A 27626-nucleotide genomic window follows, 5' to 3' on the forward strand; every position below is an offset into this window, starting at 1 on the left:
CCAACTCTATGGTTCTCTTTGATTCATACCAGCTCAGGAGCTAGTCCTAGGTTTGGGCTAGGTGAGTGCCGGACACCTTTTTAGCCCTTTTTTGCAATCTTTCCTGAATTTTTCCAGCCCAATTGGCACCAGAGCTCCAACATTTAAAAAATAAATGAATAAACTTATGAGAGGAAAAGAAAAAGTAAAAAAGGGGGAAATAGTGCCAAAAATACAATAAGAAATATATAGTATAATGCGCTACATATAATCAGTTGCACCTAATTCTTCTTCATAGAAGAAACTGGTTGGTTTTATTTTTAAGGATTAAGTTAGTTTATTAAGGAAAGGGGACAGATTATGTTCTGTATTACAATACATTGTCCTTTCTAAATGAGCAGGCCTGCTTTGCCTTTTGTCTATTGACAACTACTTGGCTGAAAGCTTATGGCAATATTTTGCCATTTGAAAACACCCTCACACAGGCTATGCTAATGCATTCCCAGAGAGCAGAACATTCTCCGTTGCAGGTCTTCCCGATTTTTGCTGTCAGAGCCCAAAGCCGAACCTGACACTAATGAGAAGGTCTGATGGGTGAGCGTTCAGATTGTGTCTCTTATGCAGTCATTTGTTATGGTTTCCCTGTGAAGTTGTGACACAAAATCATAACATCCGGCCCTTTTAACTTCACAGCAGCTTCTGCGAGCCCCAACATTTTATTTCTCTCATGCAGATCCTTGTCAAGGGTAAGGAGGTAAGGGCGGCTATAGCAATAGCAAAGCTATAGTCTATAGCAAAGCACACAAGACTGCGTGCAGAAGGCCTTAAAACACACAAGCAAAGGCTCTTATTTGTAAGGAGGAAATATGTATTTAGTCAAGCAAGAAGTGGCATCGGCTTAGCAGTAGACACAGGGCTCAGGAGTCATGGTTCGGGAGCACAAGAAGCAGTTCAGATCTGGGAGGAAGCAACAAAGATGTCCCAACAAGTTGCCATGCCATGCCTGGGACAGGTAGAGACATGGCGGCCAACCTGGTTGTGTATTTGCAAGGGAAAACAGACTTTGGCTCTACTTCCCATTAACTGATGGATCGTAAAGACAAAGCCTGTCGGATTGGCTGTGTGTAGTTCTGTAAAGTCCCAATTTGGGGACCTCAAAGTGCCAAGTCACCTGGCATCATCGTGCTATCAGGTGACAGACAGGTAGGCAGCCACGCTGATCCTGATAAAGATCGGGCCCGCAGAGCCAGAAAAGGTCCCCCACTGCTGTTCTATGTGAAAAACATGTGCTATGCCACCAAGGCCCCTGCCTATTTCACCAGCTACTCTTAAGCACTACTCAAAACATAACTGCTCATCAGCTTTAACGCATTTAAGGAGACAAAAGTACAACTCAGTGCCTGGGCACTGTGACTATTCCTGTCACAAAGGGAGCAAGCCAATGCTCTCGTTAGCAATACTATGCTAAGAGAGAGAGAGGGGAAAAGACAAATGAAAAGGATGTTGCAGTGAACCATAGCTTTATGTTGAAAAGATTGTCCCCTCTTTCAACACAACCAGACTTTTGTTTGTGCAAAGAGGGATCTACAGGAGTGCTTGTAACCTACTTGGTAAATTGTGTTAACAGAAAATAAATAGGCACTCCCATGAAACTTTGCTAATTGCCTCTTAATGTGCCAAACACAGGTCTCCATTCATGCAGCCATTGTTTTGCTCTGTTTCCGCTGTGGATCCATTGGGCTTTCCCCTAGAAAAGGAACAAAACCAGGTATGCTCACCTCAAGTTTACTGGGTTGACATTGGCTCAGTAGAGGATGCAGTTCCTTTGTTGAAATGAGTCAGTTCTAGAGTGTTATTTACTTATTAGTATTATTAATAATATTAGGTGGCAGAAAACAAGGTTTTACTCATCGAGTAGACCCATTGAAATTACTAGACCTACATTATTAATTTCAATGGATCTTTTTTGGGGGGAAAACTTAGTTGAGTATCACCCATTAACACCACTGTTAATTTGAAGTATTGTCTACTCTTCATCAAGGGACACGGGTGGCGCTGTGGGTCAAACCACAGAGCCTAGGACTTGCCGATCAGAAGGTTGGCGGTTCAAATCCCCGTGACGGAATGAGCTCCCGTTGCTGTGTCCCAGCTCCTGCCCACCTAGCAGTTCGAAAGCACGTCAAAGTGCAAGTAGATAAATAGGTACTGCTCCGGCGGGAAGGTAAACGGCGTTTCCGTGCGCTGCTCTGGTTTGCCAGAAGTGGCTTAGTCCTGCGGGCCACATGACCCGGAAGCTGTATGCTGGCTCCATCGGCCAGTAAAGCGAGATGAGCGCTGCAACCGCAGAGTCGGCCATGACTGGACCTAATGGTCAGGGGTCCCTTTACCTTTTACCTACTCTTCATCACAGGGTCCTAAGGCGAGCCATAACAATTTAAATAGTGTGTGAAACACATTTCTGTCACGAAAGATATTACAACGCATGTCTAGGGCTAGGGTAAAGAGGTGCACCTTCAGCATACAATGAGAATTGTACAGTGAAGATGCCAGGAGCTCCTCTATGGTGAGGGAAACCCACAATTTAGGGGCTGCCACAAAACAGGTCTTCTCCTGGGCAACCACACTCTGAACTTCTGAGGACAGCAGAATTACCAAGAGGGTCTCCACCGCTTATCTTCACACCCAAGACATGTCAGTAGGGAAGGAGGAGGTTTATCAGATATTTGGTGACCAAAGTCACTTAGGGCTTTCCACACTAGCATGGGCACTTGTAATTGGGTCCAGAAATGAACCTGACACCCAAGGAAGATGTTTTCCAACGTTCCAAATGGAAGCCTAGCCAGTAGATGAGACAGTAGCTGCATTGTACATGAAAGCTTTTTAATTAGACATGACTTCTATTTCTAGGTTTGAAATATGCAAGAAGGTACATAAAACAGGAGCTGGCTGAGAGCAGGCTGATGTTTGTAGGGGAGTGTCCCCTTTGCTCTCACCTTCGCTGACTCTGGTCTGTATGGGGGTATGTCCTACACATAAGTAATACATTCGTTTGGGTTTCTTTTGTGAGAGGGGGCTCTCTTAGGCGCCAATCTGCCTTTCCACTTTTCCCCATGAACCCAGAACAAGACATCAACAAAAGGGCTGTGGACCTCAGTGGCAGAAATCAAGAGTCTATTAATCATAATTTCTGGGCAACTTCCAGAACTGCCAGTCAGCCTATAGCAGCCCATAATCTGATACCCTTATTTCTTAAATGGTCTGAAAATGGGACGTTTCAATGGTTTAAATCAAATGCTTCTATGTTTGCAGACGCAATGCTAAATTTGTGAATTAAAAGTGTGATTTTGCAGCCCGCAGGGTACAAGACTGGATCTCTATAAACGGCAAGGAAGGAAAATCACTTCTCAGTGGCAAAGCTGTCATTTCTGTAGGATGCATCTTCTGTACGTGTTGACCTAAAATAAGAAATGATGGTCTATATGTTACAGCCATAATGAGCCCCTGCGAGACCGAATGAACTGTGCGACTGTCCTAATGTATATTGACAGCATAATCTGAGGGATTACGGTGGAACTGTAGCCTTGCTAAAATTTATTGGATAAATAATAGAGAGAGATTTTTTTTAAAGGATTATTGGATACAGCATTACTCTTCAGCCCAAGAGTGATCTTTCCTGGTTATCCAAAACACTCACGAGAGAATCAAGAGCTTGCTTGGAATATTCTGACAATTGATAGAACATCCTTGTTTTAAGTAATGCAGACGGTAATGTGTTGCCGTCTGGAATAGTGATAGCAGCTTAGGAGGACATGGTGTGTATTATTGAAGTGACATATCCACATACACATATGAGGAGGTGAATGGGAATAAAGCCTTTAATGACATTTGAAGCCTATTTGGTGGTTTTGTTTTGAAGGAAGACATTGAAACAGGATTATGTTCTGCTATGTCTTGAAAAGAAGAGGTGCTGGCAGCCTCACTTAGCCCAAGAGTTCTCTCAGGCCAATGAGGTTTCTGTCAGGAGTGATTAGTGTGTGCATTCCCTGGCGTGAGTTTCCTCACTTCTGCTTCTCCCTGGACCCACAGCTCTTTCTTATATGGCCTGAGGAAAAAGATCAAGGCTGTGTACACACTTCCGTCACTGGTTTGGGAAGTGCTGTGCAACCAGGTCCTGCTATCCAAACGCTCGCTATACAAAAAATCCACCTATCCAAATACGATGAATTTGTACCCAAACCTCCCTAGACACACCACAGATTCAGATATCCAAACAGCTGGACCTGCGTGTAGTACTGTAAACAAATAAGCCGCCTTGAACAAGCCTTGCTTTTTTGCTTTGTGGGTCTGAGGCAGCCCACAGGGAGGGAGGAGAGATTGGGCATATAAGAGAGTATATTTCCCCCTTCCTTGTTTGCCTTTTGCAAGGTTTTAAAGGGTGGTCCTGGTGTTTTATTCCTTATCTTGGAGTCCAAATCCCGTAGTCGGGAACACAATAGAATTTTCCTCATGGGAATGAATGGAAACTGCAGGCTCGCTCTGCAAACACTCACAACACTATTCCCCGAGAACACATTGTGTTTGTTTGGCAGGAGCTGCCTTTACAAATCCCCGTGAGCCAGAATCTGGATCTATCCTGTCTCTCCTTATGAAAAGCAGCCTCAATCCAAAGTAAGAATGGCTTAGCTGCACGGTAAGCAGGTACTGTGTACACAGCCTAAGTATGGGATAAACAGAAGTTGCATATTGATTACAAGAAGGGACTTATTAGGAAAGAAGAGGTCTGCTTGTTTTGGTTTGGCTGTTAAGGACAGGCCATAATAATCTCGGTCACCTCAAGTGTTGGCTGCTGATACCTGCAACAAGCCTGCGTCTCTCTCAGAGTGAGGCGCCAGTCACGCTGGACAAGCAATCAATTCTCAAGTCCCATCCATTTTGGAATGATGAGGCTTTTAAGCACACAGTACATCACATCAATGGCTTGAGTTTTGTTTTTTTAATTTCATGTCAGCAAACATTGGAAATAATAGAAAAATGAACTGTGCAGAGTTTCAGAAAAGAATCACGAGTTCCCCTCCCCGCCATAATTCCTCTTACAGTAAAATGATAATTCAAGGGGTAGGGGAGGAAAAACTATTATTTTCAGTGGCTAAGCAGTTTTATAATTCTATGACCATTCATCACAGTTAAGTGTACTAAATAATGCGCAGGGAGGGAAAGAAACAGGCAACAAAAGAGAGAGAGAGATGAATAATATTACTTACAACAGCATTATCAATACATACTTTAAAAAAAACCTACCCCTGATGCATAATTGTATCACTTCAAAGGCTAATACAGAATTTTATTATATTTGCAAACTTAACCTTAATCATCAGAAAGTCCGGGGGGGGGGAGAGAGGGGGATTGACCTTGTAAGCGGTCTATGAGAATTTAACGAAATTGATAAAATCTACATAATGGAATAACTATACACTCCAGTATAAATTTAAATTTGAGGAGAATATGAATGTAAACACTCATTAATATACAACATGCCCAGACATATACTGACCTTCTCTCTTCAGAACTGTTGCTTTCGCTGCTAATTGTGCTTTGCTGGCCACAGAGGCAGCTATCCAACAGGTGCTGCTTCTGTTTCAGGGATGCTTGCAAGGAAAGGATTCCAGCTCAAGCACCACTAAAATGAATGGAGGCTATGCATCATCATCATTGCAAGTGGGATGTGTCCAGAGACACACCCAAAAAAAGCTGCATTTTTTTCAGGGAGTAGCCGAAGGGGACTCAGGGTATACTAGGGCATTGCACAAGATGGCTCGGTTTTGACAAGCTTAAAAACACAGCTACAGCTAATTGAAACTCATAAAAACAGGGACACTGATTTTGTTTTGTTTTTACCTTGGTTCATGTTTTTAAAATGTCCCAGGAGGATTAAACTTTGCCATTTTAAAACGGAAACTTCCAAAATTAGTAAAGCCTTTTTCACTCGTCTATACTGCAAGGTTATTTAAAAGCAATGCTGGGATCATATCTGGTACACAACATGCAGTGTGTGAGAGAGAATCTAAACGAAAGCGAAGAGTTAAATGACAACAAACATATTTTAGCCGGGCCGTAAATAGTAACAAAACTGCTGGCTAGGATGGCGATTTGAGGATAGTTCCCTCCTCTTTCCCTCAAAAAAGTTGTAAAATGCTTGCTACCATTTTTACCCAACTTCAAGATGCACGCAACAGCCAAAGTCATTTCTGGAACTCAAGCAAGCCTTATATTTTCTTGGTTTTTTTCTTCTCAAACGGCATCTGTTCCCTGGCCTACCAATGCCACATGACAAACTACTTCAATTTAATCAAAGGGGAGCTTCTCACATGGGATTAAGCTTCTGAGAAAAACAGCAACCCCATAGATTCATCCCTACCAGGAGGCCACTGCAAACACCATGCATGGGACTAAGCAACTCATCTATCAGAACGTTCGAACACGGCATTGGCTGGCATTGGAACAGAGATCATTCTGTTTGGAATTCCTGGTACATCTTTGCAGTGGGCCACTTGGGGCTGTGGAACAGGAGGGCAGAATTATCACCTCCAGGATCGAGGATGGGCGCCATCGTTTCTCTGGTCCTACCTGACTTTTCTGGGAGCTGCGTGGAGGAGACCCCTGACTTCCTGGGTGGTATTGCATGGCAGGTTGCCAGACAAGGCGCCGACTAGTAGACTGGATGGCAGAGCCTGACCTTCTTCTCCACCTTCCCCCCATGTGTATACTGACTGCATGGAGTGGAAGAGCAGTTAAAACAGCCAGTCACCTTGTCCCTCAATGAGTCTTCAGCAGAATGTATGAAATACACAGACGGCTTCTATCCACACGATCAAAGAGCCTGGCTGTGCAATGTCCCTACTCACACTGAAGACTCTATAGATCTGTCCATGGGCAGAAGCCCTTTTGCACACATTCTGCCAACCCCTGGAAAACAAGGATGGGGAGGAGCTGCATGAAGGTCAGGGATTGGGGCCAAGGGCCACAATTCCCTCCCTCTCCTCAACACACTGATGCGTTTCAAAGGGGGAAAACTGCAAAAACAACAACAATACCACAAAATAAATCCCTGCAATATGTACGCGGGCAACCCTTATGGCTGCTTTGCCAGTTGTAGCTGCTGCTGAGCATATGATTGTACAACATTTCCCTAAGCTGTGTTAAGTTCAACATACAATGTCTCTTGCAAATATCTCGTCTTCCCTTGGCTCTAAATTAAAGAAGTTCGATCGCATTGTGTCAGACCAGTTAGGATACAACATTCAAATAAACAAGGCATCCTAATGGATAAGCAGAGCAGGTTGGGGAGAAAAATGTACTGGCATGTTACACAACTATACTTAAAAATTAAATAGAACAAACGTAAAATTATGGCGCGTGTGTACATTTGTTAAGATTTCTAAAACTAAGAGTCTTTTTTTTAAAAAAAAAAGTACCACTTTTTGTCGTAGCGATGCCGTCGTTGCACAATAACTTATACCTAGAAGGAAACAAAAACTTCCCATCTTCCACAAAATATATATAATTATAACATCCACACTGATAGTTTAAGGAAACAAAATTTAAGCAAATATTACATGTAATGTAGCAATCTTTGTGGACCTTTCTAAATCAGAACGTGGTGCCTCGGAAGGTGAACGCTTGAACTGAAAGGTTAAGCTTTTCCATATAGGAGACAAGACTATGAAACAAAGAAAACAACCGAAAGTTAATAATATTTTCCCCGTTTCATACTAGAACAGTTGCAGGTGATATTGAATTAATGGTGGGGAGGGGAATTCAGTGTCGCGTTTTATTGTATGCAGGTTTACAATAAGATAATCATGAAGAGGCAAAGACATGATTTCTCTTCCTGGGAGAGGGATCAAGCCAAAACCCGATCTTTTTCTGATAGTTTGGTAGGTTGGCTGAAGGTAGCAGTGAAACAGGCTTGTACTCTTGAGTTAAACCACATGATCAGCAGGTCCACTGTCATGACTGTACCACTTCAGCTGCAGAGGAGAGGTTACTCGACATAAATGCTCCCTAGAGACACAATCTTAACATGTTCTGGCCTCACTCTCTGGCATGAAGGTTCTCTACGTGGAAGAGTTTTCAAATCTCTCCCAACCAGCGACCTCAAATGTCCAGCAACATATACATTACATGATCATACTTTTCAGCTCTCTGACATTATGGATTTGAGGCAGACCGTTCAAACCAACCTGGCTATTATATCCTTTGCTAATTTAATATAAAACATTTACATAGATTTTCTTAAAAAATATAAAATTTCACACTGCCTAGTGCTGCGGCTGGATTTTTAAAAAAGGACAGGCCAGGGTTGTTGTTTTTAAAAATAAATAAATTACTAGGTGGAAATCCAATCCCAAAACACGCCAAATATTCTTCGCCACGTCTCTTGGAAGCAGCTACTTTCTACAACCTTGCCTGGCAGGGAATAGACTCAATTCAACAAGGATAGGTGAGGATTTAAAGAAGGGGAAGATATGGTTCCCAGAGATCGTAATCTAGATCAGATAGCTCAGGCACAAGGAGGTGTCACTTAGGAGTAAAGGAAAGAGGCCAAGATTTTGTCATTTGCACGCTAGTGTTTTTCAATTTCCCTGTTCCTCAGTAGACTAGCTGGCGTTATTTGTCAAAAAGCTTTATTGTTTCTTTAGCTCTCTATGATTTTTGGTGTTATCTATGTATTCTCCTCTTGTTTTGAACCCTGGATAAGAAAACAAGCAACATTATATATCTCGGCTTCTCCAACATTTCATCATCAGGCAGCTGCTATGAAGCAAGTCTTGTTTAAAAGGTGCTTCCAAGTGGCTAGAATTAGTCTTGATCTTGGCTGTTCAGGATCCGCTATGCTAGGGACCGGGGAACCTGTTGCATGTCACATTTGGCAGGACTACAGTTCCCATCAGCCCTAGCCAGCAAGGTCAGGCATGATGGGAGCAAAGGTCCAACACTATCTGAAGTACCACAAGGTTCTTCATCCCTGCAATCAGGGCAAAATGGGCAGGTGGTTGGGCTATTATTTTCAATGAAATTTGTCTACCAGCCAATTGCAATTCCCTTGTGGTTTCAGCCACTGAAAATTATGATAAAGTGCAGTTCTGCCTTCTCATGCATAGTAGAAGTCCCCAGTTATTATTACTGTTATATTGTTATTATTATTATTATTTTAAAAAGCTTCAGAGCCACCTAATTACACCACAATGGTTAAAATGCTTACACCGGCTAATGCATGTCGTAAAGGAATAAGCCACCTGTTGTGCTTTAACTGCATATATTTTTAATTATCAAAACAGAAGGGACAGGCCCTTCCAAAAATAAGGCGTTTACATTACCTCAGGAAACAAGGGTTATTACTAGACCTGTTCCCCCATATATTTGCAGTGCCGTTTGGTGTACCAAACAGAACGTGTCTTAGGACAGCAAGCTTTGATCGGCAGGTTAGTTCGTAGGCAGGGTGGGTGTGTGTGTGTCAACTTTAGAAGGCAGAGGCAAATTTTAAAATCAGCGTGGCTGCCAGCGAAGGGCACACATGTACATTTGCAGCTGCTGCCGTAAAAAAGGCCATGGCAAGAGAAAAATATTAAAGATAGCTCTTTTTCCGTCCGACGAGCGGTAGGTTTATTAAATTGCAAATTAACCCCCCTCTTCGCCCTCAGCGTCTCAAAAAGCCGTGCATGTTGAGGTTGCAACTTTATTTGAAATTGATTTCTATGTTAAGGGTACTGTGGCAATGAAGTCAACTAAAAACACACGCACATAAATTAACCCCTGGACATCCCTGATTAAAATTATTTAATTTTGCATCGTTATTACAGCTAATGAAAATATTTAAGAACGCTACATCCTACATCTTTCAGCTGAAGGGCTCCTTTGGTACCCACGCCGCCTCCATACTGCCGAGTTCAGAAGTCTAAGGAGGAGGAACCTCCAAGATTCTGTTCCTCAAGCCAGCTCCATCCCAGCTCCTAGGAAGTGGAATTGCCACAACAACGGCCTTTGCCACACAGCTGGGCTCCGCGCGTTGGAAGGAACTAAGCGACAGCAGCTTAAAGGAGCTCTTGGGGTGGGAGAAAGGGGACAGGGTGTGTATGTCTGTTCAAACACACATTTTAAAGGACTGAAGCTCTCTATCCTAATTTGCACCACAATGTCGTGGCCGAGCAAGCCATTTGCCAAGCGCAGCGACTGTGCAGCCTTCTGTTCACTTCGATGGGGAGCCAAGTCCCTTTCTTAAGACGACAGAAGTATCAAACAGATGCAGAAAAACCCCAGAGTGAATGGCAAAGGCTGCTGCTTTTGCCCGAGCCCCTTAAGACGGTCAAAGGAACTCAGCTGTGTCAGCATTCGCTGGGAGGTTATAATGAAAGTACATGGGTGTTTGGGTGCATATACATCAATCGACCAACAGATTGTTCCAAAGCAGGTTATAGGCTGCACATTCCCTTTTGCACTAAGTAAGAAGGTCCATTACGACAATAATAATGACGATAATAGAAATCACAACTAAGAACGGAGTTTTCTTTAAAAATAAAAAAGAGCAGAATACAGCTTCTGCATGTGCTAGGAGGCGGGTGGTCTACCGCTTGCACCCTGAAATCCTACCTACTTGCCATGTCCCCCGACTTCAGAGAAACCACCAGGCCAACCTAGCACATGCTCAATACATGTTTTTGATGGACAGTTCATTCATATATATATATATGTGTGTATATAATTATTTTTTTTAAAAAAGGAAAAGATTTTAAAATGTCACTGTAAGAATAATGATTACACCATAAAGTAAGCTGAAACCACACAAGGCCGTACAGAAATACATACTACTAGGGAGCAAGTTTTAGAAACACCCCTGGTTTGAGGGGTCAACCTCTGAGCGTGGGGAGGAGCAGGAGGGGGAGGAGAGCTGGCTGGTAAGAGGTTTTTGCATGCCGGCACGTAGATGGCTCAAGGAGAAGCTAATGCTTTGAAGTTGGGTGTTGTTGAAGGGCAGAGAGCTTGTCCCAGGAACTGCAGAAAAGCAAATGGAGGCAGTATGGAGGAAGGAGGAGAAAATTAAGGCAAATGTAGCACAGGAGCAGAAGTGTTTTTGCCTTGGTTTGTGATTTGTTCTCTTCTTCTTCTTCTTCTTCTTCTCTCTCTCTCTCTTTTTGGTAATAGCTGCTTGTCCACGGAGATATGATGGCTGTCTTGAGGTTTTGCTAATACCTGATATCATGGATAACCAACAGTAGTCAAAACATCAACATTGTTCTAGGCTACCTGAGTTTCTCATGATGCGGATGTATATCTGACATCCAAAACAGAAGTTGCCTGGAGGAGAAAAGAGAAGGGAGACACAACATTAAAATCAGACAACTCACACAGAGGTCAGATTTCCAAGCCTCGTATTCTGTCCCCAAGGAATCAAAGGTAGCAGGCACCAAAATGAGGGGGGGGTGGGGGAAACCCACAGGTGGCTGACGTGAGAGCAAGGAGCTGGCAGTTCCCGTCTGCTCCGAGACGTCATTCACGGATTTCTCAGTCAATATTCATAAACAAACAGAAAGCTGAAACGTCAAGCTGCATTGCCACTCTTGTCAACGGCTTTCAGCAGAACATAAGAAGGGAGGGAGATGAGGCAGGAATGTCATCCTCAAAACCCCCTGGGCCCTAGATTTATAAATGTCTATTATGTCTCATGCACAACACTCGAGATATTCCATAATAGAGTCAAAACAAATATAAAATCCGTACACACATCAAGCTCACAAAGCAATGAAGCAGGGTAGGGGGGGAGAGAAACGATATGAAAACGTCGAGTGCTATCCGAACTCATTAGAAAGGGAAGCTTTAGAAATTGGGCCTGACACATCAGAGAAACGAAGGTGTTTGGGTGCACTTTCCCAGGAAATCAACATTCCTTGGAGGGAACTCAGGAGCGAGGCTCCCCCCTCCTGGGAGGCGGAGTCATATGGAGACATGCTCCCTCTGTGACATGTGGGTCCTAGGCCACCAAAGGTCTTGGGAGGTCAAAACCAGAACTTGAATTTTGCTTGGAAATAAATCGCATGCTCGTGCAGCTGCCACCATGGCAGGCGAACGAGTCTTGGTTCCCCCTGCTTCTATCACAAAGCAGGCTGCAGTGGGAACTCCCAAAGGGGCCTTCAGGGAAGCCCAACGCAAAGCACATTGCCCAAAAACAAAGGTATCGCCCCACTGAGGAAGGCACCTCGCTCACACAAGCCGCCATAAGATCTGCCATCATTTGAACAACGTCAAGAATAAACAAATTGATTTTCACTGTTTCTGTCAATAGCAACAACCAGGCTTTGGGGAACTGACTGTTTTTAACTAAAGGGTTGGTGCTGCGCTGTTTTTGCCATAATTATTTGCATGTTTTAAACAGATTCTATGTGTGTGTATAGTTTTAATTCTATTAATGTTCAATTGTTTCTTAATGATTGTTTCTTCTATGTTTTTAGCGATTCTTTTTTATCTGTAAGCTGCGAAGAAGAAGAAGAAGAAGAAGAAGAAGAAGAAGAAGAAGAAGAAGAAGAAGAAGAAGAAGAAGAAGAAGAAGAAGAAGAGTTGCTTGGGCAATCCAGTCAGAAGGGTAGGGTATAAATATCATCCTCACATGTGAGGAGACGCACTACCCCCAAGGGCCTCCACCAGCCACTTTCTTGTCAGAGATTTTACAGAAAACTCAACAAAATTTTGACGCGGAGTCACAAAGAAAGTTCTTGGTGGACAGTGTGTTTAAATCAGACCTGAGAAAGACAATGATCTTCCATGTACATGCTATACGCCCCCAGGTTAGCCACACACAATCTTTGGAGGCTGCCAACTTTCTATTTTAATCTGTCCCCGTTATAAACTTTTATTGTTGCCAAGATAATTTAACTTGTACTTTCATTTTTTTTCTTTTCAAATGCAACCCAATTTGCGGAATAGCGGTTGGAGAGCAGGCTTTAATTCTGCCAGCTCTGTGATTGACAAAAGGTAGCATTAAAGTCTACAAAATAAAATATAAATAAATAAGATACACGCCAAACCCAGAATGATCTTTTTTCTGTGCATCCTGTGTTAAAAAGTTGCCGCAGAGCAAACTTTTGCTTCGTTCTGCTGGCCTTGAGGCTCTCCTTGGCTCCAGTGAATATTTGACGTTCTCCAAACATGTCAAAACCACAGGCAGTTAGCTGATAATATATGACTGGCCAGCGTCCAAATGACACCGCTAAGTAATAATGTTAGCAAAACACCATCCGAAAAGGAGCCGGTTCTGCCAAGGAACTGATTGTCAAGTTTTTGGGAACTAAATCAAGATTGAACTCAAGTTATATCCCTCCTACCTCATCTTCTTCTTCAGAAACTTTAATGGTATTATCTGGTGACTTTACGGGTTTCTGCGTACTAGTTCCGTTCGTCTCTTCTTTGCCATGCTCTGCTTCCCACTCCTGTAGGACTTCGTCTATGTTAAAACGCCGCCGGTAATTTACAAAAAAGTTCTTCACCTGCACCACAGACTTGTTTCCAATCACATCAGAGATTGCCTGAAAATCTCGACCGTATTTCCTGATGGCTAGAGAAAAGGAGAAGAGGTGTTAAGGTTATTGTCAGCGCAATAATGGAAGCCTTTAAAGTTTTAATAAATTATTATTATTGCTACAGGGAATCAGGCAGAGGGCCTTCTCGGTAGTGGCACCCGCTCTGTGGAACACCCTCTCATCAGATGTCAAAGAGATAAATAACTACCGTATTTTTCGCTCTATAACACGCACCCAACCATAACACGCACATAGTTTTTAGAGGAGGAAAATCCGTAGGCATGCCACCTGTAGGCATTCCCTCCATAACACGCACAGACATTTCCCCTTACTTTCTAGGAGGAAAAAAGTGAGTGTTATGGTGCAAAAAATACGGCACTTGACATTTAGAAGACATCTGACGGCAGCCCTGTTCAGAGAAGTTTTTAACGTGTGACATTTTAATGTATTTTTAATCTTTGTTGGAAGCTGCCCAGGGTGGCTGGAGAAACCCAGGGGTAGAAATAATAAATTATTATTATTATTATTATTATTATTATTATTAAAGACACGTGATGCTTGAATTTGTATTGTTGGGACACCGTTTCCTACGTTACATTATGTTTCGATTCTTCCTATCATCCTCTAAAGCGCTGAGAGCAGTATGCATTCACCCCCATTTCATCCAAGTCCAGTATGGTGGGTGGGTGGGTGGACTGTGTGCTGGGATTCCTGCACTGAATGGGGTTGCTCTACAATTCTATTGAGGAGGATCCTGCCCATGGTCACGCCAGGGGGCTATGCCCAAGGGACGGTGGCCTTCTCAATACTCAAACACTCTGTTTAAAACCAATGTAAAAAATATTTCATAGCAAACACTGGCAATACCATAAGGTCAAGCAGGACCCTCCTTATGGAACTCTCTGTGACTGGTTCTGCATCTTTGAGCCTTCAATTCCACAAACAACTTAAGGTGCAACTTTTCACCCAGGCTTTTGAGACCTCTTGTTATACATTTTCTGAGTCTTCAGATCATTTCTGACTACAGGATTTTTATGTGAAGCCGTTCGAAATTTACGCCATGGTTTGCAGGTCGTTTCTTTTTCAGTGTGTTTCATTATTTATTCTGCGTTCTTGTATCTATATGACAATTTGTGAACAGCTTTGAGATTTCTTAATGAAGGGTGGGCATATAAATGAAACGATAAACACAAAATAAAATTTTGAAATTGTTCCTGGCCCGACAATACTTAGGGCTGCATTGCATGACAGGCGCTACTAGGTATGAATGGAACAAATAAAATTCGTCACCATTGTTAGGCAATAGCCCACAAAACTTTAAAAGTCAGAAAAAAAGATTTAAGAAATGCAACCAGGACTGCATGCACTCTATATTTTTTATATATATAAAAAACTGCACAAAGAAAAGCGGATCTATGCAAGCTGCATGCTTTTTGTTTTATCTCCAATCCCTTTTTGTTTCACTTTTCTACACCAGCTAATAAGAACTTGTAAAATATCAGTCAAGCTTTACTGAAAACGGAAGTAAACAGACCCAAAGCACCACAACAAATACTTGTCCTCTCTGTTCACCACTGTTGTGGGAGGCGGGTTACGCTGTGGTCCAAGAAAGTGCCTTTTCTGCAGGGATGTTCTGCTTGAGAAATGCCTTCCCCTTTCAGCGCAGTACCGCGCCTAAGATTTCAGATTAAAGCTGCATAGTGGAAGGAAAGGAGGACCTTTTTTCTGCCTCCCCACTTCTAGCTACTCTCTGAAGAATGGAGAAGAGACCCTCTTAAGAATATTAGGGGGGTGGGCAGGAGAAGGACTAGACCATGTGAAAAATTAACGTAATACTTCAGCTGCAGTTCATTCCTTTTCAGCTTTGTATTCTTTGTTCTTAAAAAAACGTGTCTGGACATCCCGTTGTTGCGCCCATAACCTAGGTTTAAGGTGCCATTTAGCTCTTAGCTCAGTTTCTAACACTACTTTTATCATTTCCGTGCCAAGTAGAGACTTACCTTTCTGCCCAGACATTTTCAGTGTTTTAGTGTATTTCATCTGCTGGTAGCAGGTTAGCCTGCTCTGTGGTTTTAACTGCTCGGACTGTTTACAATCTTTTATCATTAAGTATTTCGTTATATGTATTCTGCATTTTGTACCCCGCCCTGGGATCCACTGAGATTAAGGTAATGTGTATTCTTTAAAAAATGAATAAATGATGAATGCAATAAATAAAACCAAAGTTTGGCATGACAGTAGTATGCTTTTAGGTCCCACCTTATTTCTATAGTTGGAAGATGTTTTGAACTGTTTTTATATTGTGTAACCTGCCCTGGGACCTTAGGCAGAAGGGAGGGTAATAAATTTGATATAATATAACGTCTAATCTATTACCAGGATCCAGACTCCTGCTGGACTACTGATGCTCCCACAGCCCCCCAAAAGGCAACCATGGAGCAAGGTGGTCCTCCCTCAGGAGTGTGCTCCGAAGTCTGGGAGCCACAACAGACAAGGCCCTATTTGTTATGTTCCTCTTCTGTATCGATAATGGCTGGGCACCAGAGAGGAGAAGTGCCAAAGTTGACGTCAGGATTGGGGGAGGTTTGTTTGGGCACAGGACCATATGGCACAAGACAAAAAGTCTTTTGAGTAAATGTTCATAATGAATAGTGCTACAAATGCATAGGTCTCTTTCTTCGTTAGCAAACTCCACCTGTGACTTGTGAAACGGCATTGGGCATCGCTACCTGGGTGGAGCCAGAGCTGAGCTATCACAGAGCAACCTCAACTGTAGATTGCAAACCAGACACCCTCCAAACTACCGCAATGGTTTACAGTGATGATGATGATGATGATGATTATGTTGATTTATATACTGCCCTTTATCAAAAGATCCCAGCGTACAACTTTAAACATTTTACAGGGCATCATAAGAAAAACATAAAAGCACAGTAATAGAGAGCATAATAATAAAAACGATCATAATAACTGTCAGTCCCCAACACTTTTAACAGGCCACAGGTTACCTAATGGCCAAAGGCCTGGATAAAGAGGAGTGTTTTTGCCTAAAGCAATGATGACACCAGGAGAGCCTCTTGATAATATAAGTAGGAAAGTGGATAAATTCTCTATGTTTTTCTTTTAAAAAAGTTTTATAAACAAAGGTTTTAGTTAACAAGGGTACACACAATGGTTCTGTTTTCAATGCATAGAGTCCTTTCTACAGGTTGGTTGCATTCAATGTGAGACACTATATACAAAATACTACTCCAAGACCCTAGAAAAATCCCTCAATGCAATCCAAGTCCAATTGGAGCATGATATAGGTTACGAAATAAACCCCACCCAATGGTCTAAACCACCCTTTAAGCTCATCTCAGCCAAAAGAGGGGAACACATTTTGAAACTAATTTATAGATGGTACCTAACACATCGGAAGCTGGCGCTGATACACCCAAAACCTCACCTAAATGCTGGAGAAGTTGCACCACTACAGGATAAATTCTTTGTTATCAATGTGGAAGTTCCCCATCACCAAGAAATAGGGTGCCCACTATATATGGCAAACTAGAACTCCCATCCTTCCTGATCTTTGATCCTGATGGCTTGGACTGATGGGAGTTGGGAGTCTCCAGCACATCTGGAGGGCTCCACGTTGACTACCCCGGGGACAGAGAGCCACCCTCCAACGCACAGAAATGGGTTTCTGGCACTGTACCTTGTACAGCAAGAAGCTGCTCGTCGGTGGTCCAGCGTGCGTTGCATTTCAGCGTAACCTAAGTGTCACGAGAAAGAAAAAGAATCATTTACTTAGGTAACAGATCTGCTTTCAAACCCCGAGCCTGACAAGTGTACACAAATGAAAAAGTTGAACAAATTGCTTGAGCTGCAAGAGGAAAACAGTCATTTGTTAAACAAAGTCCCCATTATTCCTCTGAGCGGTAAGAAAGAAAGAAAGAATATATTTAGTCAAACGACAGAAGCAATTCATTATCGGAATTAACTGCTGACTGACAGCAGGGAAGGAGGAGGGGGTGAAGTGGGCAGGTGAGCTAAGCTCAGGGAATCTCTCCCAGCCCAACCCGGAGATTCCAGGCACTGAACCTGGGACCTTCTCCATGCAAGGTCGATGCTCTGCCATTGAGCGATGGGGGCCATCCCCAACAAGTTCTCTTCAAACAACAACCCAAGAGAGTTTCACGCACCAAGCTTCATGTTAAAACTAGGCTTCTATGAAATTTTATTTATAGCCCTCCCTTCCACCAAGGAGCTTAAGATGGCAGACGTGATTCAACCCTGCCTTTCATCCTCACAAGAACCCTGTGAAGTGGTTCGGCCAAGAACTTGTGACTGGTCCATGGTGACTCACTTGAGCTTCAATGTCAGGCTCTCAGCTATGCCTGCTAGCCTGGGTCCACTCCCTGACCCCACATTTCATTTCACTTTTAATTTGTATACCACCTTTGTGTATGTTACTATACACAAGGGGGTATACAGCAAAATGTGCAGCAAAGAACACACACATTATAATAATCTGATCCACTGCAGAAAGAAATAATAAAGCTTTAAAATGGAAAGACTTATATCAAACAAAGTAATATTCAGCGATCTATTAGAATATAATAGTAAACAATAAAATCAACTCTCAAAACATTAACGGGTAATAATTAAAACAGAAGTTCACTCTTAACAATTGCAATAAATAATTTTAAAAAAATTCCTTCCAGTAGCACCTTAGAGACCAACTAAGTTTGTTACTGGTATGAGCTTTCGTGTGCATGCACACTTCTTCAGATACACAGTGCATACACACAAAAGCTCATACTAATAACAAACTTAGTTGGTCTCTAAGGTGCTACTGGAAGGAATTTTTTTTATTTTGTTTCGACTACAGCAGACCAACACGGCTACCTACCTACCTACCTACCTGTAAATAACTACTAAGCTATGATGAATCAAAATAACTGCAAGTCACAATGTATAAAATACCACAATGCATACAAAACCATGTAGAAGGATCAGATTCGGAAACAAAGCCACACAACCTATAAAATCATTTTAAAAAAACCACAACAACCCTGAACTCCTCGTCTCATATGAGAAAGTCTAGAGGGGGAGCTGGCTATACTCACGGGGGGCTTCTCCATTCAATCTGGCGCCAGGATCGTGACATGGTTTGATCCCAACATGTTTGAACAAACCATAGTTTAAGCTAACCATAGTTCACGGGAATGTAAGATGAGTCTGCTGGATCAAAGCCAGTGGGCAATCTAGTTCTTACAATGACTAACCAGCGATGCCTGGGCAAAAGCCTGCAGGAGGAACCTGAGATGAACAGCCTGCAATTCCCAGCAAGTGGTCTCAGAGTCCAGACATAGACCAGAACTCTGGTTACGCAGAAGTGCACATAGATGCTCCTAATCTCTTCTGCGTGGCTGCACTGGGAGGAGGAGTGAGAAGGGAGAGCATGTGAGCCCCAAGGCTTATTCCTGCATTGCTAAAAAGGTACAGAACCTATTTTTTTTCCTATGGAAGCCCTCTCTCTCCTGTTAGCTTGCAGGGCGGGAGTAGGTAAGACCAGAGCCAAGATGAGTGTGGCAATTTCCTCTAATATATATATATATAATATTTGTATGCATTTTTGTTGTTGTTGCCGACTTGCATTCCTAAGTTTGGAGGTGAATTTGAAAGGAAACCTGTGTTTCAATCTGCCTGCTGGTTCAGGAAGTGTGAATTTTGTAAAGACACATCAAAATGAGAACTCATATGAATTTATCACCAGTCAGTGCACATGAAACCAACAGACTTTCAGCATAACTGCCATCTCACCCACCCCGCTCCTTTGGTTCAAATTCCACTAGGACATAAAGTTACCTCTGGCAGCCGATATTGTTCGACTCCTCCTTCAAGTTTCTCTTTCAGAGCGCTGTTTGTTTGCTTGATATTCTGAATCTGAAAAGAAAAGCTTCGTCTGTCAATATAGATAACAGAATAAAACACCACTTCCTTCAGACTGGGTGGGGTGGAGAAACCCCTGCCAAGCTCTGATCTGCAATTTTCTGAAACGCTTTCTCCTTTCTCTAAAACTTCCTACCTTTTTTTTCTGGTCAGTGCTGCTTTCAGGACTGCAGCTTCGCTTCAGAGCCAAAGGACTCCAGGGAAGAAATGAGAACTTTTAACTAATTTAAGAGGCAAGCCTGCACAAGATCTAAAAGAAAATACCCTTTTTCCAGGGCTTCTTTACACACGCACAAAATCTAAGGGAATTGTTAAGTTTCAGAGGCGCAGGTCAAGAGGATCTCGGAGACGGTTTGCAGGCCACGGGTCTCAGTAGGAAATAGCTGGGAAAGTACGCCTGGCCTTTGAATTACAGAGAGCGTTTGCCCTCAAAGACCTTTTACGCCGAGAGGCAGCTGGTAACAGTTTAATGCTGACATTTAAAAGCAGACAGTACTTACCTATCCCGCCCTTAAAAAACCCCAACAACACAAAGCAAGAGAAAATAACGTGTTTTTTTAACTAAAAAAAACAACAACAACCAGATTATAGAACACAGAAGCCCTGCCTTGGAGCCCTACTGAGACTGTCAGTTTCAGTATACTATAAAGGTAAAGGTACCCCTTGTGAAGCTGAGGCTCCAGTACTTTGGCCACCTCATGAGAAGAGAAGACTCCCTGGAGAAGACCCTGATGTTGGGAAAGATGGAGGGCACAAGGAGAAGAGGGCGACAGAGGACGAGATGGTTGGATAGTGTTTTCGAGGCTACCAGCATGAGTTTGACCAAACTGCGGGAGGCAGTAGAGGACAGAGGTGCCTGGCGTTCTCTGGTCCATGGGGTCACGAAGAGTCGGACACGACTAAATGACTAAACAACAACACAAAGGTACCCCTGCCCGTCAGGTCCAGTCGTGACCGACTCTAGGGTTGCGCGCTCATCTCGCTCAAGAGGCCGGGAGCCGGCGTTGTCCAAAGACACTTCCGGGTCACGTGGCCAGCGGGACGAAGCTGCTCTGGCGAGCCAGCACCAGCGCAGCACAAGGAAAAGCCGTTTACCTTCCCGCTATAAAGTGGTACCTATTTATCTACTTGCACTTAGGGGTGCTTTCGAACTGCTAGGTGGGCAGGAGCTGGGACCGAATGACGGGAGCTCATCCCGTCGCGCGGGGATTCGAACCGCCGACTGTTTGATCAGCAAGTCCTAGGCACTGTGGTTTAACCCACAGCGCCACCCGTGGTCCCACCCGTGGTCAATATACTATAGGGAAACATTAAAGAGATCCTGGAATCAGATACCAGAAGCAAATCATACAGAAACACCCAGGCCTCCCTTTTGCTTCTCCCCATCTATCCATCCAGCTACAACCCCAAAAAATCTAGCAATTCAGCTGCTGGGAAGCAACTATAGGAGAGGGAAATCGCCAGGTCTGACCCATCAGCAATGCTCTTCTTATGCTCTTAAACCTGTGGCATGGCACCTCTGTGCATTTTGCTTAACAGGAGAGGCATGGAGTGGGATGATGGGTTCACTGGCTGCCATGCTCCTCTTAATTCGGGGTGGGGAACCCGTGGCTCTCTAGATACTGTTGGATTTCAAGTTCCCATCCCCTCTAGGCAACCTGTTCAATAGCTAGGAATGAAGGGAGTTGGGAGTCCCAACAAGAGGTCCCTGGCCTGGATGGGGGACAAAAGCATCAGCACGGGACCGCCTCTCCTGGTATGCCCCGCGGAGGACCTTAAGGTCCACAAATGACAACACTTTGGAGGTCCCAAGTCGCAAGGAGGTTAGATTGGTCTCAACTAGGGCCAGGGCCTTTTCAGTACTGGCCCCGACTTGGTGGAACACTCTGTCACACGAGACTAGGGCCCTGTGGGACTTGACATCTTTCCGCAGGGCCTGCAAGGCAAAGCTGTTCCACCTGGACTTTGGTTTGGACTCAGTCTGACCCTTCTGTTTCCCTCCCCTCACGGTTTTGATCTATGGGCTACTTTTAAAATGAGGCTGCATTTTAAATTGCATTTTAACCTGTATTTTAAATTAGGTTCCCCCCCCCCCCATTATGTTTTTATTGTAATTTTACTGGTGTTAGCTGCCCTGGGCCTGGCTCTGGCCGGGGAGGGCGGGTATAAATAAATAAATATTATTATTATTATTATTATTATTATTATTAATGTACAATGGGCAAAAGTAAAGTCAGTGGGAATTTTCAGTTGGTGCCATTTCTCCCTTTGGTGGGTTCAGTGTTGGCAAGGCCGCACCTGCCAAGTTTTCAACTCCCATCCTTCATTTCCCATTCCTTCGTGAGGCATTCATAATCCATGCGGAGCCTATAAATATTTTGTTCAGCTTTTCAAGAGATTCCATTAAGCACCGGGGTTCATTTTTCTCACTTCAACCCTTTTATAGCTGTAGCCAGTGCAGGGAAAATAAAAGCCCGGTGTAATCCAAGATATAAACGCAGTAAAATTAATTAGGAAAAGGGAGTATTTGCTTTACTTGATTTCTATTTGTTTGGGGTGAGGGGTTTATCCCACTTATCTGTGCATGGAACCAAAGCGCCATTAAGTGATTGGTATAAGCAAATGTAGAATGCGGTCAAACAAAAAAGGTTGCATTAACTTCCAGTGCAATTCTGTGCATGTTTACTCACAGGTTCAAGGATAAGTACGCATAGGATTGAAGCTTTTGTTCATATTCATAAAGGGCATAAAATATTTGATGCTCTGGCCTCTAATTTCTGTTATGCTGGAACTGGATGCTTGGCCAAAGTATAGCCCCTAAACTTTTATTAATTAAATAATTAAGAGTAATTAAGAGTGGTGCAACAGGCATAAATCATCCAAATCGGACAATAGATAATTGGTTCAAGAGAAAAGGGAACAAGGCTACAAGTGTCTATATGAAGAAACATGCTTCTGCATTATATTATTATTATTATTATTATTATTATTATTATTATTATTATTATTATTAATTTAGAAAGTGAGAGAAACCTGCCATTTTAAAAATACCAATGCTGCTCAGTTAATCATGAGCGCAACCAATCAACACACAGCCTCTTCTATTGCACTGATTGGGAGAAAGGCAATTGGAATTCTGCACCATGGACCAATCAGTACATATTATGAAAAGTCTGGGAGGAGCTTACATCTCCCTTAGCAACAGTTCACACCAGCAATTAGAGGAGGCCTGGGCCACATTCACACCACAAAGTGGTATCATACTACTTCATACACTCAATGTCTTCCCCCAAAGAATCTTGGGAGCTGTAGTTTGTCAAGGGTGCTGACAGCTGCTGGGAGGCCCCTACTCCTCTCCCAGAGCTACAGTTTCCCGAGTTCCCTGTGAAGAGGGACTTGATTGTTAAGCCACTCTGTGAACTATAGCTCTAGGGGGCAAATAGGGGAATCTCCCAGCACCACAAACTACAGCTCCCAGAATTCTTTGGGGGAAGAAGCCATGACTGTTCAAAATGGAATCATAGTGCTTTAAATACGTGGGGTGAATATATGTGGCACTTGAAAGAACAGAACAATCCTTTTAAGACAAAGCATATTTGGGGAGCGAGTTGTCCAGGGGTTGTGATTATAAAATCATGGAATCATAGAGTTGGACATCTGGCCCAACATCATGCAATGCAGGGAACTGAACCTGCAACCTTGGCATTCTCAGCACCACGCTCCAACTAACTGAGCTACTGGGTTATATCAGTTATATTATAACAATTTTCTTTCTTAAAATTGGAAGAAAGCCGTTTTAACATTGGAACCTTGAAGATTTGCAATACGGCATCAACTAGGCCAAATCTGTCACACAGTTCAGACTAGCTGTAATTTGGGGGGAGGGGTGTTTGGGGGGTAGTGAAATATCTATTGTATAGAAATGGTATGGGCAAGAAAAACAAGTACTATCCTAGTTGTATTCCTGGATTTGAGAGTATGGAAGATTGCTATATGAGTAAAAGTTGAAGTTGGGAAGGAAATCAAATCACCAAGTATGCAAAAAAAAAAAAAAGTTGTTTTTTTTTTTAAAATAGTTGGCTGGTACAAAAATGTTCTCCAAACGGAAAAAAACCCCGTCCAGAGTATAAAAAAAGAGTACAGAAACTGTGATATATAGAAGTCTATAGTAGCATCTTGGGGGAAAAGACAGGAAGCTGGCAAACCGCACATTGTACCTTGCTGCACTGTAAATAGAAAAGCCAAGATGAAATAATTCCATTCTGAAACATGCTGCTCAGCTGACAGCTTGTTAATCAAGTCTCATCCCGATGCAAAACATCTCGTCCGAGCTATGAATCCTCCGGGGAGGCGCAAAATTGAGACCGATGGCAGCTCCTTTCTTAAAATATGTATGGGATGATTAAAAATAAGCCTTGATTTGTCGCAGGGAAAGCGCTCCTACCTGCCGTTTGATGGAGACCAATTCCATATCCAGTTGCCTCAGCAAGGTGGTAGCAGCTGTCGCATTGGCGGAGACTGCCTCCACATCTTCTTGAGAAAGGAACATTCCTTTGGGAGGTTTCCTCTTGGCTCTGTTCTTAGCTGCCTGGGTACTGTGCTTTTCCTTCTTCACCTGAGGAACTGTTTCCACCAGGGGAACCTGCAAAGTGGAAATCTGCCATACGTTAAGCCGGGATAATTCACTTCAAACCATAATCCACACATACAACTGTTTAAGAGGCCTACGAACCTGTAATTTGCCTGATTGTGGTGGCTGATCAGTGCAGCTGCCACATTACTGGCGCTAGGGCTGGGTGATATCTGGTTTTCAACTTTGTGATATACCACCCCTGACAGTTAAGTCCAGTCGCAGACCACTCTGGGGTTGCGGTGCTCATCTCGCTTTCAGGCCAAGGGAGCCAGTGTCCGCAGACAGTTTTTCCAGGTCATGTGGCCAGCACGACTAAGCCACTTCTGGCACAATGGAACACCGAAAGGAGAGCAGCGCATGGAAAGGCAGTTTAGCTTTCTGCCGGAGAGGTACCTATTTATCCACTTGCACTTTTTGGCATGCTTTCGAACTGCTAGGTTGCCAGGAGGATCATGGGGATTCAAACCCCCAACCTTCTGATCGGCAAGCCCAAGAGGTTCAGTGGTTTAGACCACAGTGCCACCCGTGTCCCACAATGTCTGAAATAAGGGTGGAGCCATGTGGAAGCATTGGCTGGCTTTGCAGTTTTTCTCACATTGTGATTTTTGCATAGCGGACACACAAACACATCGTGTTTGCGATATATCACCAGGTTAAAAATTATGAAACCAGTATCATGATATGAACTTTAAACCCGTTTTGGAAAATGTATAGATATATTGCCCAGCCCTAACTGGCCCCACATGCAGGGACCAGTTTGTATAGACCAGCGACACCATGTGATAGCCCCATATGTGTAAGGGGAGACGCTAGAAACATAGGAAGTTCCCTTATACCAAGTCCGACCAAAATGACCTATCTAGTCAATACCTCAAGGACTGTGTCTCTCCATATGAACCAACCCAGACCCTGAGATCATCCTCTGAGGCACTTTGTGTGCCTCCTCCATGAGAGGTCTGAAGGGTGGTACATTTTCTCATATGTGGTGGGAATGTAAGAAAGTGAAAAGCTTCTGGGAGTTGATATATAATGAGTTGGAAAAAAAATTGAAATATACATTTGTCAAGAAACCAGAGGCTTTTCTCTTAGGAATTGTTGGTAATGAAATAAATAGAAAGGACCACAAACTTTTCCAATATGCAGTAACAGCGGCAAGAATATTACTGGCCCAGAAATGGAAACAAGAACAAATACCAACATTGGAGGAATGGAGAATGAAGCTGATGGACTATGCAGAACTTGATAAACTGACTGGGAAGATTAGATATCTACGAGATCAAAAGTTCATCGAGGACTGGGGAAAATTAGCTGAATACTGGGAATGTATAAGTGATAATGGAATAACGTTAGTAGCATTCAGAGAAGCTCTGTAACATCATAAGAAATATTGTAAAAAAGCAACATGTAAGAGGGGGGTAGGTATAAAGGCAACACCGAAATTTGGAAATGTGTATTTAAAGAAATTAGAATTTGGATGATTGGCAGAGAAGCCGAAGGATGTCAAAAACCGAAAAGTTTAATAGAAATTGTAATGTGGTATGAATGTATGGAAAATTAATAAAATATAATTTTTTTAAAAAAAGAAGGGTGGTGATACGAAAACGGGTCTTCTCTGTGGTGGCTCCCCATTTGTGGAATGCTCTCCCCAGGGAAGTTCGCCTGGTGCCTTCACTGCATACATTTAGGCAAAACATTGGGCTGATTAACATCTGATATCCTTAAATGTGTTGTGGGAGGGAGGATTGTTCAACTTTATTATGTGTTTTGTGTTTTTTATGTTGTACAGTCATACCTCTGTTTACAGGCGCTTCGGGTTGTGCGATTTCGGGTTGCACACTGCACCGAACCCAGAAGTACCGGAACGGGTTACTTCTGGGTTTCAGCACTTGCACACGCACAGAAGCGCTAAATTGCGCTTTGAGCATAAGCACCGAATTACGACCCGCGCGTGCACAGACGCGCCGCTGCGGATGCAAATTCTGAGGGTTGTGAATGTGCTTCCCTCATGGATCACGTTCGCAACCCGAGAGTCCGCTGTATTTTTATGCCCTGAAGTTATAGACTGGCTGGATGGAGAGGAGTGTCAAGAGGAACCGGCCGGGGAACCCCTAGGGGAAGAAGACTCAGAGCCAGGGGACTGGTGGTAGGACGACAATGAGTGGTCAGAAGGAGAAGACTGGGAGGAGGAGGTGTAGGAAGCTTAAGAGGTAACAGGGTTTGATGAGCAGGAAGATGCTATGGCAGAGAGCGGTTCAGATGTATGGACAATCTTGCCTTACAAATTGTTTGGGATTAGCAGACCAGCCCCCAGCATGGTGGGGGAAATGCTGACTATCTGGGAGGAACCACCATCACAGCTCTACTGCAGCCACCACGAAGGCTGACATGGTTCTTACGGATAACAAACTGGAACTCTGGGCCTACTTGACATACATATGATGGTGACCCCAGTGCTGTTATCCATGTTTGCACTGCATCTGTCAGAACAAGGCTGGCATCATCAATAATAACATGTAGATATGCTACTGCATCTTGTATTTTCTAGGAAAGTGTTGCATTTGAATTATTTAGGCAAGAGTGGAACAGGGAAATAGAATGTACAATACGACCCGAACAATGGAAGATTGCTTTGGAATCTAGACAGAATGTTTATTTTGATTTAAAACTCAGACAGATTCAGCAAAATTGGGGGTTTCAGGTAAGCTGGATTCCATAACATCTCTACAAGAAGGTGCTGTCAAGCTCAGATATAGGATGAAAGTGCAATGTAGGAAATGCCTTGTTGAGGCATATAATGTGGGCCAGTGCAGCAAAATATTTGTTTTGCGCTGAAGTTGCTATCTGTATTAATCCTGTATTGGAAAAATCCTTCATATTTGTGGGTGTTCGTGTACTTTTAAATTATTCCAAAAATGGAATCTGCGAGTCCTTATGGTGACTAAGTGACTTACACTTAAACCTGTAAGAATAAACACCATCTATTATGCAATGATCTGAAGACCTTAATGCCCTTGGACATTTGGATGGCATATATTGATCTGTATGTGTAAATTAAGATGGATGCATAGATGCTGAGTGTTATTGTGAATGTGAATAGATGATTTGGGTTTCGTTCTGTTGTTGTTGTTTGGTTCCACCACCACCCCACCCCCGTGTGCATTTTCTCTCTATTTTTTCTTTAATAAATTTGCAATTAAAAAAAGGATATGCATTGTATTTTACAGTTGCAAGCAAGGTAAGTGGGTAATAACAAGTTATGAGACTACTTTACAGGGGTTGAGTTGTGGAATTTATTGCTGGGACAAAGTTGTGATTAACTTGACACGGCTTCCTAGTATGTATTCATTATGTTCAGTATGTATCATGCATTACATTGTTCATTATTATGAACTGTAATTTATACAACTGCTTAATTTTTTGTTATTGTATGGATGTTGTGTTATGCATTTAATATTGGCGTGTATCCAAGGTAGTGCTCAGTCAGTTCTTCCATTAGGGCCAGGTGA

At 43.0% G+C, this 27626-nt stretch overlaps 1 protein-coding gene across 2 annotated transcripts in view; it reads right to left on the bottom strand.

The window, feature by feature from the left end:
* Window positions 1–7922: 7922 nt before the first annotated feature.
* RCOR1 (REST corepressor 1) overlaps window positions 7923–27626 on the bottom strand; it is a 137878-nt gene continuing 118174 nt past the window's right edge. The window contains exons 8-12 of one of the 2 annotated variants that reach the window (XM_081913148.1): window positions 23932–24129; window positions 19404–19481; window positions 17248–17305; window positions 13353–13582; window positions 7923–11331 (exon numbers count right to left, since the gene is read on the bottom strand). In XM_081913148.1, coding sequence (XP_081769274.1) covers window positions 11290–11331; window positions 13353–13582; window positions 17248–17305; window positions 19404–19481; window positions 23932–24129 — 606 coding nt within the window. In that variant the 3' untranslated portion in view covers window positions 7923–11289. Of the gene's footprint in view, window positions 11332–13352; window positions 13583–17247; window positions 17306–19403; window positions 19482–23931; window positions 24145–27626 lie in introns of both variants that reach the window. The other variant, XM_081913147.1, reaches the window with a different exon arrangement.

Source organism: Podarcis melisellensis (assembly GCF_964234715.1).
Source record: "Podarcis melisellensis genome assembly, chromosome: 1".
In the NCBI taxonomy this organism is placed as follows: Eukaryota; Metazoa; Chordata; class Lepidosauria; order Squamata; family Lacertidae; genus Podarcis; species Podarcis melisellensis.